The 15,275-nt window shown below is 36.2% G+C and overlaps 3 protein-coding genes across 5 annotated transcripts; 1 reads left to right on the forward strand and 2 right to left on the reverse strand.

The window, feature by feature from the left end:
- The first annotated feature begins 667 nt into the window (after window positions 1–667).
- Window positions 668–5,190, forward strand: LOC130717038 (sugar transporter ERD6-like 6). Its single transcript, XM_057567130.1, has 18 exons — window positions 668–1,059; window positions 1,145–1,207; window positions 1,318–1,407; window positions 1,508–1,567; window positions 1,916–1,981; window positions 2,065–2,130; window positions 2,250–2,325; window positions 2,437–2,501; window positions 2,586–2,678; window positions 2,776–2,856; window positions 2,940–3,024; window positions 3,317–3,363; window positions 3,453–3,515; window positions 3,602–3,661; window positions 3,880–3,945; window positions 4,025–4,084; window positions 4,729–4,843; window positions 4,924–5,190. Exons 1-18 carry the CDS (start codon window positions 862–864, stop codon window positions 5,034–5,036), a joined length of 1,467 nt encoding a protein of 488 aa, XP_057423113.1. The 5' UTR covers window positions 668–861; the 3' UTR covers window positions 5,037–5,190.
- A 442-nt stretch (window positions 5,191–5,632) lies between these two features.
- Window positions 5,633–7,676, reverse strand: LOC130717037 (3-ketoacyl-CoA synthase 4). Its single transcript, XM_057567129.1, has one exon. It carries the CDS (start codon window positions 7,567–7,569, stop codon window positions 6,010–6,012), a length of 1,560 nt encoding a protein of 519 aa, XP_057423112.1. The 5' UTR covers window positions 7,570–7,676; the 3' UTR covers window positions 5,633–6,009.
- A 2,095-nt stretch (window positions 7,677–9,771) lies between these two features.
- Window positions 9,772–15,067, reverse strand: LOC130718175 (uncharacterized). Of its 3 annotated transcripts, XM_057568689.1 has the most exons (10): window positions 14,947–15,067; window positions 14,720–14,791; window positions 14,545–14,619; window positions 13,843–13,926; window positions 13,007–13,087; window positions 12,442–12,511; window positions 12,217–12,308; window positions 10,978–11,019; window positions 10,767–10,847; window positions 9,772–10,369 (listed from the first exon to the last, which is right to left on the reverse strand). In XM_057568689.1, the coding sequence occupies exons 1-10, from the start codon at window positions 14,968–14,970 to the stop codon at window positions 10,298–10,300; spliced, it is 693 nt and encodes a 230-aa protein (XP_057424672.1). In that variant the 5' UTR covers window positions 14,971–15,067; the 3' UTR covers window positions 9,772–10,297. The 3 variants fall into 3 exon arrangements, with proteins under 3 accessions (XP_057424672.1, XP_057424674.1, XP_057424673.1); XM_057568691.1 differs by lacking the exon at window positions 13,843–13,926; XM_057568690.1 differs by lacking the exon at window positions 13,007–13,087.
- Window positions 15,068–15,275: the final 208 nt, after the last annotated feature.

Genomic DNA, 15,275 nt, shown 5'->3' on the forward strand with positions numbered 1-15,275 from the left:
TGCATTTTAGCCTTGTTAAAATGTCACATTTTATTGGATAATGCTGAAAGGCACAATCAACATGTTATGTGTTGGTTTTGGGCTAATTATTTTCTCTTTCTTTTATTATATTTTTTAAAATATGATTTGTCATTAAATACACTTAATCGTAAGGCGTCGTACTTTTTACTGTACTGTGAAATAGCCCTTATGCATTTTATTTTAGTTAGTTTTAGTGAATTTTTTTTACACTGAAAATATGAATTATAACCTCCAAGGATTGATGATCTCTTGATCCCTGGACCTTTCCCTCCTCAACCCATACTATTTGGATGAAGTATTTTCAAACGTTAAGGAAATTATAATTTAAAAAATAAAAATAGTTAGAAAACCTTTTTAAGCTGATTTGAGATTTTAGTTTTAAAAACTAATAATAAGAAGTAATTTGAAAAGAAGAAATAATTTGAAAATGAAAATGAGATGAAAAAAGTAATGTATGAATGAATCATAATCCAATAAATTAAAGTATATATATGCAAATCAAAGAGATAATCTTGAAGCAATATTTTGACACATAAAAATCAAATTACATTACTTAATTAATCAAATAAAATCGTAGTGTGGACAAGGACATGTGGATTGTGGACACATTTAGTAGTAGATTTAAAACATTTTTCTTACAAGCTCGTGCTGTAATATAGTATGTTTCATCTGCTTATTCAGAACTTCATGCCAAGCTGGCTATCCATGGAAGTCAACTCACTCTTTATTTCTTTCCTTCCATAGTTATAGCAGGTTTCAGTGATCGAATGAACAAAGAGAGAGTTTAAGGAAATCATAATCATAATCATAATCATAGCAGAAGAAGAAGCAGAAGAAATAATGAGTTACAGGGAAGAGAATGAAGAAGGAAGGGATCTCAAGAAACCATTCCTCCACACAGGAAGCTGGTATCGTATGAGTGGCAAACAACAATCCAATTTGTTTGCATCTGCCCATGAAGCCATTCGTGACTCTTCCATCTCTGTCTTTGCATGTGTTCTCATTGTTGCTCTGGGTCCTATTCAGTTTGGTTTCACTGTAATCAAATTCTTCTATTTTCTACTTCTTCTACTCATTCAGAGTTCAAACAGAGCTTCATTGTGATTTTCACCATTTGTTGCAGGCGGGTTATACATCACCTACCCAAGCTGCTATCATCTCTGATCTGGGACTCTCAGTTTCTGAGGTTTGAATCATCAATGAGAATAATGACTCTCTCTTTGTTGATTTTTTTCCCATTTTGATCTGTTTCATTGCTTTTTATATATTAACAATGGAATTTTTTTGTTCTCTCAGTTCTCTTTGTTTGGTTCTCTGTCCAATGTGGGTGCCATGCTTGGAGCAATAGCTAGTGGACAGATTGCTGAATATATAGGACGCAAAGGGGTAACTCTATTTTCTTTCCTTTTTCCTTTATTTCAATGTTTGATGGTTAATGCTAACTTAACGATCAACATCAATTTCATGTTCTTGTATAAAATTGCAGTCTTTGATGATTGCATCCATTCCTAATATTATTGGTTGGCTGATCATCTCATTTGCAAATGTGAGTTTGGATCATTTCATTTCCCCCCCAAAATTTATTTATAGCATGTTTTTATAGCTTGTCTTTCATCACAATCAATTTTGAAACCCAGAAGCTTCTCCGCAGAATTGATTCTAGCTTCATAATCAATATAGAAGGGTCATGGTTATTCAATTGACTCTAAATTGATTACGAGGAAAGAATTGATTCTAGAGATAATTGATTCCGGAGAGAATTGATTCTGGGTGTTAGAATTGATTTTGAGGAAGGAGAAGCCGATCGAAACATATTTGTTTAGTCTATCCAGAGCTAAATAATTTTGAGTCCGGATCCTGAGTTTGTATTGTGGACTTGTTTTTCATCTTTCAGGATACTTCTTTCCTCTATATGGGGAGGTTGTTGGAAGGTTTCGGTGTGGGAATAATATCTTACACGGTAGTTTTCAGATGTTTTCACCTTTTTTTTGCTAGTGTGGGATTAAGCTGTGTGGCACAGTTATTGAGTGTTCAATTTCATAGGTGCCGGTGTACATAGCTGAGATATCACCTCAAAACTTGAGGGGAGGTCTAGTTTCAGTTAACCAGGTAGGTTGATAATAGATACCACCAAGAGTGGATATTTCATTTGATACTTTGATGCTAGATACCTACAATTTAATAACACTCCTGGATTAGTGAACTATATTCTTTTTTTCCTTCTATAGCTCTCTGTTACCATTGGAATAATGCTGGCTTATCTTCTAGGGATTTTTGTTCAATGGAGATTCCTTGCAATTTTAGGTAATACCCTTTAAAACTTGGCAAGTTGGTAATACCTTTTATACATGATGCTGACTTGTATTTTACGTAAGATAAGTTCCACTGAGCAATTTTATGTCTTCACATTTTCAGGAATTATACCATGTGCACTATTGATACCTGGACTTTTTTTCATTCCTGAGTCTCCTAGATGGCTGGTAAGCTTTATGAATCAGTACTCTTGAGTGTCAACGAATATGTGATGATAGTTTCTTAAAGTGGATTTGGTTTACTGAATGCAGGCAAAAATGGGCATGACAGAAGAATTTGAGACTTCCTTGCAAGTGCTTCGAGGTTCTGGTACCGATATTTCTGTCGAAGTGAATGAAATTAAGGTAACAAGAATTCATCACTTTTGTTGCATTCAACGAAATTAAGGCAACTATTTGATGTGTCATAAGTTGACTTTAACAAAGGAATCATTTACTTCAGACTGCTGTTGCATCAGCAAACAGAACAACTACGGTTCGATTTGCAGAGCTCAGACAAAGAAGATATTGGCTTCCCTTGATGGTATTTCTTGTCTGTCTTAAAGCCTTGGATTGCATAGCAATGACCATCAAAGCCTAACTAGTTTTTATTGACTCATTCTGTAGATTGGCATTGGACTGCTTATTTTGCAACAGATTTCTGGAATTAATGGTGTTCTTTTTTATTCCAGTACCATCTTTCAAAATGCTGGTATGCTTTACTGTTTCTTATATTCTGATGTACTAGGAGCAATATCATAGAATTATGAAGCATTTATAGAGCTGATATCTTTTGAATGATTCACCTTAATGATCTAAATGTTCTCTTCTGGGGTCATGATAAATCATATGACTTATTTCTCCTGATTACTTCTCATCTTAGTTACTGACATTGATTTTACACAAAGAAAAAGGCACGGCTCTTAGATTGGCTTGTGTTTAAGCTTTCATTTTTATGCATAAAATTCTGCTTAATGATCATCATGTCAACATGTATAAAACAGGAATTAGTTCGAGTGACGTAGCTACATTTGGAGTTGGCGCTGTCCAGGTTCAGCTAAAAGGAAACTTGTAATAGTCCCATTTTTTCTGTCCATCATTATCTAATAATAACCTCACAAATATCTGCATGTTTTCCAGGTTCTTGCCACCAGTTTAACTTTATGGTTGGCAGATAAATCTGGTCGCCGGCTTCTACTTATTGTGAGTGAACTTTTCCACCATATTTAGTTACATGTGATTATTTGTTTGTTGGGTTAGAAAGATAATAGTCAAGTTTCCCATTGCAGGTTTCTTCAGCTGCAATGACCTTGAGTCTCTTAGTTGTAGCGGTCTCATTCTATGTGAAGGTAATAAAATTTCTTTGGTTGCTATGTATAAGTCAAATATTGTGTATTACATATATGTATGCACAAGTGCTCAGAAATGGAAGAAAACTTTCAGTACTCATGTTGTAGTTAGTACTGACAATTCAGTACTCCTTTGGGTGTCACAGCTTCTCTGGACAACTTGCACCTATTCTATGTGTGTTTCTTTTTAGGTGGTAACTTTTCAAATTTTCTCTCAGGATTACGTATCAAAGGATTCTTCTTTATATGGGATCCTGAGCCTCTTGTCTGTGGCTGGAGTAGTGGTATGTGAATACAAGCAAATTCACTAAACAGATATAATGTTTTCGATTGCTTGTTTCTCTCACCATTCAATTCTTGCAGGCCATGGTTATTGCATTCTCTTTGGGATTGGGGGCTATGCCATGGATTATAATGTCTGAGGTACTATAATTTGTGAATTCCCATTTTTGGCTCTTTCCAATGTACTGGAATATGCTAATTAATGATATGGATTTTTATGTTATAGCTGCTTTTTGCTCTCTCCCCTGTCCAAAGGGATTTTTTCCCACCCATCTAGTTGTTATATATAATTACAGTAATGAAGCTAGAATCTTATACAACACAATAAAAAACCTTTAAGATTTATAACCTACATCTTTTTGGAGTTTGATCACTAGAAGTATAGAAGTCAATCATTTTAGTCCTTGAGTGGAGGAATTTCATATAGAAGTCCCTTAAAGTGTAATTTGTAAGTTAGTCTTGGTCCCCAAAAACATAAATGAAATAACAAGTTTATATTAGTCCTGAAAGCTGAAAGTTAATATTAAAATTCATATCAATTCCTGAAAGTTATGTTATAATTCATATCAATCCCTACATAGAATTTCATGAGATTACAACATGCAAATGATTGTATGGATACATCAGCTAAGATTTATTCAGGTTCTTCTTGAGAAAAACATTATACTTCTGAAATAAAACAATGATTGATTGCATTTGCCAAGAGCACATAAGGTGTTGAAATAGAACTAGTACTCTGTGGTATCAGTTACATTTAATGTGATCTGTTGAATATTGCATCACAGATTCTTCCAATTAACATAAAAGGCCTCGCCGGAAGTGTTGCAACACTTGCCAATTGGTTCTTTTCCTGGTTGGTTACATTGACCGCAAATATGCTCTTGGACTGGAGCTCTGGAGGTTTGTGTGCATAGCATGTGTTTTCCTCTCAATATTTTTATTGTTTGTAGCTAACCAGAAGCTCCCTCTGTTCTTATCAGGAACCTTCACCATCTACACAGTAGTGTGTGCTTTGACTGTAGGATTTGTTGTCATTTGGGTCCCTGAGACAAAGGGAAAAACTCTTGAAGAAATCCAATCGTTTTTCAGATGAAGTTTTTCCTTTAGCAGCTTTTGATTTATTTTCTCTGTCATTTGCTGATTTGAGAATTTTTTATAGCAATGTATCTGGGATTATGTGTGATGCAAGGGTTCATATTTGGACCTCTGATAGTTGTTCCTTATCAATTCAATTCATTTTTCTGCTCCTTTGACTTGTTAAAATTGAAAACTAAATCAGCATCATTACTTATCTCTAACCGATTTCTCTTCCATCCAAGTTCTCCCACTTTCTCTTCCTACCGTTATTTCCCTAACACATCATTCATCATACCTCTCATTTCTCTCTCTTCTATTCCTATCTCTATAGATTTGGGTGAATTTGAGGTGTTCACAAATTTTTTTCCGGTTATAAGTTTTAAGTTGTGTAAAGCTAATAGAAAGTGACAGTTCATGTGGGGTTTTAAAATAAAGTCCTATCTGTCATGTAAAGCAAACTGATCATGATCTTGGTTCAGTTTACAAACTGAATACCCTTATTGATAGCACTTGAGTCTTAGGTGTGGCAACATAAACTGATTTCGCCAAAAGTATTCCAATAAAAGTGTAGTGGAAAGTTCAACATTAAATAAACTAATAAAAGAGAGAAAATGCTATTAAGTTCTCAGGAAGAGAGTATTAGATTGCTGATCACTTTTAAGATGTGAAATACCATCTTGAAAGGAGGCATAACTTTAAGACTTCCTTATAAAGCAAGTTGAATAGAAATCTGCTGAAGACTATAATGCTCTTGCACACACATTCACAATGAGAAACTATCTTCTACACAAGAAGACAATAACCTAGGGATTCCCCATATCATACTGTTCCAGTCAACTGAATTTGACTAAATGGAAAGCCATAACCACAATCATCAATCACAAAAGTGAAGGTGAAAAATTAACAGCATGATGATATCTAGGACAGAGATACAAATGGATACTAAGAATGGGTACCCTGAATTCAATTCTAATCAGTATGTTACTGAGCTATGTGCTGGGAGTGTGACTATCTATTTCCACAGGATACTTATCAATGCAATCTTCCCAGGGTCCATTAGGGGATGACCTCACATTCCTCAGAGCCTCCCACACTGCACTGTTACACTTGAATCCACTCCCAAATGCAATCTGCCAAACCCTGTTTCCCTTCCTCACCCTCCCTTTGGCTTCTATATATGCCAACTCATACCAAATGGAGCTTGAAGAAGTGTTCCCGAAACGGTGAAGGGTCATCCTAGAAGCCTCTACATGGACAGGAAGCAGCTGGAGATTCTTCTCCAGCTCATCAATCACCGCCCTGCCGCCGGCATGTATGCAGAAATGATCGAAAGCGAGCTTGAAATCCGGTATGTAAGGCTTCATATCAGCCTTGAACAGCTTCCTCACAAGCAAGGTTGCGAAAAACAGAAGCTGCTCACTGATTGGGAGCACCAGAGGGCCAAGTGTGGTGATGTCAGTCTTGAGTGCCCCACCAGCGATTGCCATCAAATCTTTAGACAAAGAAACACCAGTTTTTCCAGCATCATCCTGTTCCTGATAAACACACCTGAAAGCCTTATCATCAGCCCCTTTATGAGTCCTCACCACGTGAACAAGCCTATACTTTGCCCTCTTCCTATCCCTGGACTTGTTAGAGAGAAGCACAGCAGAACACCCAACTCTGAACAAGCAATTAGGGATAAGCATTGATTTCTTGTTCCCAAAGTACCAATTTTGAGTAATGTTCTCAGTGCTGACAACAACAGCATAAGTATTCCTATGAACCTGCAGCAAGTCCTTTGCAAGATCAACAGCTACAACCCCAGCACTGCACCCCATACCTCCCAGATTGAAGCTCCTAATGTTACCCCTCAACTTATACTTGTTAACAATCATGGCAGATAATGAAGGGGTAGGGTTAAACAAACTACAATTCACAACAAGAATCCCAATTTCCTTCGGCTTGATTTTGGTGCTCTGGAAGAGATTATCCAGAGCACCAAACATAACCTCCTCGGCCTCAGCTCTAGCCGCGGTCATAGAAGGCTGAGGAGGAATATGGTGCATGGCCTCAGGCACATAGGTCTCCTCCCCGAGTCCCGAGCGCAAGAAAATCTTGCGCTGGAACTCGAGCGAGGAGTCACTAAAATCTCCCGTGAGGCGGGAGTGCTCCATGAAGGAGCTAAAGGGCGCCTTGAGGCGGTCGGCGGGGCGGAAACAGGCGAAATCAACGAGGTAGACGGCGCGTGGGCGCGTGACGGCGTAGAGAGTGAGGCCGAAGACGAGGAAGGCGGAGCAGGTGAGGATGGTGATGAGATTGTACTGGAGGTGGAGCCATAAATGGTGGAGGTGTTCGATTTCGGTGGTTTGGGAGGCTTGGATCAATGTGATGATGATCAAAGGGACTAAGAATAGGGTCAAGAGGTTGGAGATGAGGTAGTGGTAGCCTAATTTCACGTACTTGAGGTTCACGCTCTGGAGGAAATCAGGGAGGATGATTCTGCCGTTTTGGCGGCGGTGGAGATTGGCTCCGGCGGTGGCGCCGCCTTGGTCCGCCGTGAGGGTCATCGAGTGAGAATGTGAATGTGGCGCGAAGGAGTAGTGAAAACGGTTAATTAACTGTTCCGTGTAGTGAGCGGCAACTGGGATTTTTTTATTATAATAAGAATCATTTCACTGTGAACTGAGGAAAGGAGCAAAGAATTTTTTTTTTATAAGCCAAAAGAATATATTGAATGAAGTAAAAGGGGTACTTCAACCCAATACAAAGAGGATGAAAGAAAAAAGAAGAAAAAACAATCGAAGGAACTACAACCAGAACCTTAAGAGAACCCCTTCCCCAAGGAAGCACAGCTTACTAGAATATGCCTCGTTAAAACCTTTCCAGGAAAACCCACTTGGGAAAAACCTGGAGAAGGAGCAAAGAATATGCATCTAATTTTTTTTATACATCGGAAAATTAATAAAAGAACAAAACTAAACACAAGCAAACGAATCCTTTAAGATGAAATGTTCAACTTCCACCGGAGGTTTCTCAACAACGTGTCGCAAAATATCTGCATTTTATTTTGGAATTTATTTTGATGAGTCTCGCCGACAATAATGACTAATTTCTTTGTTGCGGGTGCTTGACTAAGCGATAGACAGTTTATCATGATATGCATTTTATTTTCATAGACGATGATTGAACTTTCAACCTTATAGTTAAGGGACGAAATGAGCACCAGTACGCTATAATAGTATTATATTTTGGAATTTAACTAAACAAATCTCACTTATAAAAGGAGTGATGATATGGCAATAGTAAAATAAGGAAAATGATGTATGACCTAGTTTTCTATTTTGGAGTTTAACTAAACAAATCTCACTTATACAAGGAGTGATGATATGGCAATAGTAAAATTTGGAAAATGATGTATAACAAGACATAGTATTAGAGGAACAATGATGAATTGTTTTCCACCCTTGGGTCCAATAATTTCCCATTTTGATGTATAACATTTGATATTTGAAAAACCAAAATGAATGGTTCGTTTGAGTGTGTGGTTTGGCTTCGTGCCAAATAACATCTCTCTAAACACGGAAAAATCTATTGTACTCATGTAATTGTGAACACTCATTCCATTTATATTGTGATAAAAATATTCATGTATGGTTAGTTATTCATATTTTTCATATCTTTTATTTTTAAATCATAAAAATGATCACTTTTACCACGATTTTACAAAGAAAGAGTACCAAGTGTTTCATAGTAGAGTAGGACCAAATTTTTTCTCAAGAAACACCCTATTAGGCCAACTCCCAACAATCTTATTGTGAGACCATGATTTTACTTGAGGAAATCAAATTTCCTAAACAACTTTTTTTTTCATTCATAAAACTTAAATCCAAAATCTCGCTAAACGGCTAAAGAAAACTAAGCTCTAGTTTGCTTTAAGAATACAAAACTCTACAACAATTTTTTTTATATTTTCTTTAATCTAACTTGTCTATGCTTGAAAAGCCGATTCCAAACCTTGGTAAAAGAGGGGAGTGATGCCAGGCCTTAACAGCTAACGTAAAACTACGCCAATATCTTCAATATATAAAGCCAACTATTTCCTTCTTTAATTAAGGCCCAGTCAGTCAGCCAAACAATAACATTATGTCATAAATATGGAATGGAGACCTGTTTTTATACTATAAATTATAAAATAAGTGGGGGAATGGAAAAGCAAAGGAAGCAGACCCTACAATTCAAATCTAAGACTTGGAAACACTGGGAGAGGATGATGTAAGGAAGGGCAACTTTAGCAAGCAAAAATTGTTGAATTGAATCAAATGGTGCAAAAAGAAAAACAAAATTGTTGATTTAGAAGGCAGTTATATTTTTTTAATAAATTTTAAAACAAGCTAGCGATGTCATCCATGTCATCTTCAACAACTAATACCAAATAATATATGCATGCACCACACTTTTATTTAGGTCATTTTTTTGTTGTTGAACTAAACGTATTCATTACCGACAGTAATGACCAATCCCCTCATCGCAGGTGTTTGCACTAAACGGTAAATAACTTACTACAATATGCGCTCCATTTTCATGGGTGAAAATCGAACTCCCAATCTCATGATTAAGGGACGAAGTGAGCTAACCACTACGCCGCACTTTGTAGTTATTTAGGTCATCTTTTTTATTTAAAAACTATTTGCATATATAGTTACTTACTTAAACCTACAAAAAAATCATAAATTTAAAATAGAGGCAACTATCATTTCTCTAATATTAAATAAACAATAATCACCACAAAACCTTTATTATTTGAAAACTTTGCCAAATTTAACAAGTAAAAGAGCGTAGTATGTAAGCAGTTCACCTTCATATGCACAAAAACTAATCGATGATGACATGACCTACCAACTAATAATTTCTCAGCCAGAAATGTCCAAGGAGATACAATTACAATCATATCGTCCATGTTGTCCTCAATTTCTGTATAGTAGTGTATTTCCAACCACCCTAGTCCTTCATGTTTCACAGTATCTGAATCTGAATTGAATTATTTTGCATAACTAAGATGTTAGTATGTGATTCTTTTTCTAAAAAACTAATTAATAGTTGAATACTAAGTCACAATTCAGCATTACATTACTAATAAAATGAGGGAAAATTTACCAACTTAATCAGAATACCAATTAATCATTTCAGACATAACTGCAACACAGTACATCCCAGCAGAAACATAGCTGCTACCAGAAGAGACAGCAAGTAGAAGCCATTATTTAGCCGTACGACAAGGTGGAATGGAAACTCAAGCTACAGGGCCTCTTTCAAGAGTTTTTCAGTCAGACTTTTGGGAAGCCCCATCACACTATCGGTTGTCCCTACCTGCAAACATATGATCACTTAGAATTCATCTATCATCAATCTAATGTAGAATTCATCTACATTAGATTCCTTTTGATAATAATAATAATCATAATCATAATTATAATAAAGTTCTAAGTGGTGAAGATTGGAAAATGGCCACTTCATTTGAAGAACAGCTAACTGTTTAGTACAAGCCTAACAGAAGTATTAATTAGACCACATACAGGATGCAACATCTAAAAATAAATCTTCAGGGTGCAGACAGAGAAACACAGTTCACTGTCCAGCCATAAGTCTGACTCGACTTTCTCCTTGTCCCCCGAGGTCAAGGCAACATGTCTCGTATAGCTATTATGAAGATCAGAAGATGCATTGAAATTTGACAATTCTAAGAATGAAAGAGGAGTAAACCAACCACTTCTTTGACAAATGGCAGTATTAAAGGATGCTCTATTAGCAGGCCCCCAGCAACATTCAGAGTAATTCCCTCATCAACCTAAGCAAGAAGAAAAGGATAAGACGCATATTATCAACTACTCAAATCAACAGCTAAGGAGTTCCTTCCATAAGCACTGCTAGTACACAAAACATACATGAAACAAATAATTAAAAGAAAGAACACATACCAGCCTGTCAATGATTTCATCTGGTATTTCATTGAAATAAATCTGTGAAACATCACAAAAAGAAATCATTTTCCACACACTGAATGAGAGACAGAAACCAGCACATTTATATGTGCATAAAGATCATTGTGCCAATGGTTAAACTGAAATTGCACAAGCCCACGATTTGAATTAAGTTCCTCTCATTAGTATTGCGAGGAAAGGACAAAATAATCAAGAGTAATAACAGAAGGCTTCAAAATTGACATGGAAATAGGAATCAGCTGGAAAAATAACCTATATGGTAGTCATTGTTTTAACTTTTGATATGATTGGTGATTATTGAAATCATCTAGCATGCGCATGTTGTACTATCTTTACGGAAAAAGGGAATGTGGGAAAACAATTCTCATATAGTTGTATCAATGTGAATGTCATAAAGTATGTAGAGCTTGAGAAGCGTTTGATGTTACTTTTACCATGTAGGTTTCATCAGCAAACTGCAAGTCAATCTTTTAGCAAAAGTTAAAACCAGTTCTGATGCCACCATTTTATCAGAAGAGTTTAGAACCTTCATGCCGAATATGAAACATGAATTCCCCAATTGTTTGTAGCAAAGGTATTAGCAGGGACGGTTTTAAGGGGTGTTAGAAATATAATATAAATCATTCATGTGTCTTCACCCAACAACAGCTTAAGCTTTTAGAAATAGTTAGCACCAAAAAAGCTTTTAGAATAGTTGGTTCATGACATGATATCAGAGCCTCTATGGCCAAGTGGTTTAGAGTTCGATCCTTGTTGTCCCATTAGTCTAATAAAAATTTGAATTTCAGCACAAGATAGATGGGCATATGCATTGTCCATGCTTCAAGCCCAATAGGCTCTTGCGTGAGAGGGCGTGTTAGAAATATATTATAAAACCATTCACGTATCTTCACCAAACACCTTAAGCTTTTGAAATAGTTGGTTCACGACAAGGGGCAAGTGTGGGCCCTAGACATCCTTCTCAGTTTTTAAGAATTATATATGTAGACCATAAAACAAAATCTGTAGTCTCCTGGCCCGCTAATACAATTATGTATGCCAAAGTTTGTTCACCCCCCCCCCCCCACCCCACTAAAAGAGATGTATTCTCAATCTGTCCCAGGGTATTGAGTTCAAATTAGATAGCAGATCAGGTTTGAACTTTTTTTAAGAAAAAAATAGGAGACAGACTGGACAATAATCACGTAAGAGAGGAAAGGTTCCAGCAAATAATACCTCCACACGATCTGAGTCTCCTTTTCTCAATCCTGTTTTGAGATTTGTTACTAGTACAGATCCCACAGTTGCTGCATGTCTTCCAGAATAATCTGATATTGTTTAAAGAGCCAGTTAATATGAGTATATTGGAGGTGATTGGAACTTCCAAACATAACCATTGAAGGAAAAGGGGAAGAAACTATTTTTGGGTTGATAAAGATAGGAATATAACATTACGCAAACCTTTCAAGAACTGCCGAGCTTCTTCTTTGCTAGATGGCTTTTCCCTAACCACACCTTCATAGACCACCACCTCCAAATCATTTGACAATCAATATAAGCCATGAGCTAACTTTGACTTTAAAAACATAAACTTAACAATTTTTTATACAAACTATTCTTGTCACCATATGGCCATTTATTTATGAGGATAACGAGCATGAACGAGCACAAACATGCATGTTTAGGTATGGAGAATGGAAGTCATTTAACCTTCCTTAATACAAGGAATAAAATTGTTTAAACACAGGACACATTTGAGGTTATTTATTAAAGACTAGTCAATTGCAGCCCGTGAAGACAAGACTTCACTATTCACATCCACAAGAAGAGAGAGAGAGAGTGAGGGAGGGAAATATCTAGAAAGCAAGAAAAAAAAAGATTACTTTTAGCCTTATTGAACTTTTTCTGACTTTTCCCTCAAGAGGAATAACTCTCAAAGCTGTTGTTACTTATGCATAGTGATATGCAGAAGATATACTATAATGGCAAACTAGAACAGAAATATTCAGAAGAATATGATTTATACTTGGTCAGAAGTAATTAATAATGTTGGCTGGGCATCCTTTAAATAGTCATCAACAGGGAGCCTTTGTATGATGGCTTCTGCCTAAGGAAAAAAATTCAGAGCAGCTAAAGTAAGTACCAGAGACCAGAGTATCCAGCTGCAAAACTATAAGTGAACAGTAGTATTTTACAGAGCTTGATCAATAAGTTAAGCAAGTAACTGCTTCAAGCAGAGGATGAAACAAACTGAGCACATGAAATAATTTAAAGGAAAAGGTAAAGAAACCACTGAAGCAACAGTCAAATTATGAGCAACTCGATAACCAAGACATAATACAATACCTCTTCAATGATTTTATAATGAGCATGCATTCAATAAAATAAACAAGTCTCTAAAAAAAACAGAAGCATACAGTGCCAGAACCAAATATTTATCAAATAAGCATCATAAATCTTTGACTTTTGCATTCAATTTTCAATGTTCATTCAATTTTTTTCCAAGATAACAACTCAAGGATACTACCCTCATCCTGAATTTTGGAAGTTCTCTCAAATATATGTATGAAAACTAAAAACAAGAAGGGAGTATAAAAACAGAAGTGTTTGTAGCAAGGTCACCAAGACAAGACAGAATTTGGTCCGTAGTTATGCAAAGGTTCATATTTGATTTTTTGAAGGAATTACCAAATAAGCTAGATGTGAGTCCCATCAATGTGTATCATACAAAATGAAGCACACACATCCTCTAAAAAAGGAGCCGCGTATCCTCAATTAATAAATGGCACAGGTGACAACCGGCCTAATAACCAAAAAAACTAAACTAAGAGCCAACAATGGCAAGAAAAGGAAACAACATACTGTGTCAGCTGCAATTAATATCGTTGGTTCATCTACACTGTTTAGATTACCAGTAGTTTGAAGTTTGGATATAATGGCATTGGCCTGACACGCAATTCACATCCAAAATCAGAAGACAAATCGATCTCATCTCAATACACCCTTCTGTTAAGGAAAGGGAAACATGACAGAAAAAGAAAGCACCAAAGCAAGCAGCATCAGAGAGCAAGCAGTCAAATCATATATCTTCTTAAAGCATCTCCGCACTCTAGTAGAACTACTCGAGCAAACCCCCAATTAGTCCCCCAACAACATTCACCACCAACTTCAAGTTAGTCTTCAAACAATTCAAATATAAACCACGTTAATCCCTATTGGGACGAAAGCGACCACCACCACTGGGACTATGGTGACCGACATTTGAATCGTTTGAGGATTTAAAATGGTGTTTCTTTAGTCTATGGACTAATTTCAAGAGATTGATAAACAATGGGAACTAACTAATTTTAGGGTTTACTCATCATCTAATATCATACAGCACTAGCAGACTAGCACTAAGATCGGTTTGCCGCTTCTACTTAACAAAAAAAAGGATTTTCTGCGGTTTGATAATTGACATGTTAGCATAAAAGAAAGTTCAGGCAAATTCAGCAACATCAATAAGTTCATTTGCATAACAAAACAAAACAAAAATAGGACACAAACACAAACACAAACACAAACCTTGGCTTCAGCTAGGGCCATAACTAATTCTTCTGGAGTTTCTTTCCGGATGCTCTTCTCATCGATATCTGCAGTCTAAATGAAACATCAAATATCAAAGCTGTGTGTGTGTGTGAAATGAAACCAATAGAAATTTCAATGATGGTAAAGTATGTATGTAATGTAATGTAAGTACCATTAGGGTGAATTGGTATCCCATTTCGGACAAGATCTTGCGGCGTGCGACGGAGGAGGAACCCAGTATAATCTGCAAATACCACAAGGACAGAAAGAGTGATGATTGATAAATAAACAGGAAGCAAATATCAATCAAATGCTCTGAAAAAATTGATGTGAGTAACTGAATTCATATAAAGAGATGGAAATGGAACCCTAATCTAGTGCAGTGTGGATTGAATATACCTTGTATGAAGAAATGGCTGCCATCGCTAGCTGCAAGCTCTCACTCGAAATGTAACCAAAAGCTGCGGGTAACTGGGAAATATTTGAGTAGTGTTATGTTTGTGTTGTGAGGACTTTTGTTTCTTCTTATATATCATATGGTAAACTAGCAAATTTAAGCCCAAATTTAATTTTACCCCCTTCTGCTTCATTTTTTTTTTGAAACCAAATAATTTTTTTATAAGAATTATTGTTTCCTACAAAATAATAGATTATTAGTAGTTTCAAAAAAATAAAAAAAAATTGTTGGCTTAATTGCACTTTTCGTCCATGATGTTAGGTCTATGTGC

Source organism: Lotus japonicus, chromosome 5, assembly GCF_012489685.1.
Source record: "Lotus japonicus ecotype B-129 chromosome 5, LjGifu_v1.2".
Lineage (NCBI taxonomy): Eukaryota > Viridiplantae > Streptophyta > Magnoliopsida > Fabales > Fabaceae > Lotus > Lotus japonicus.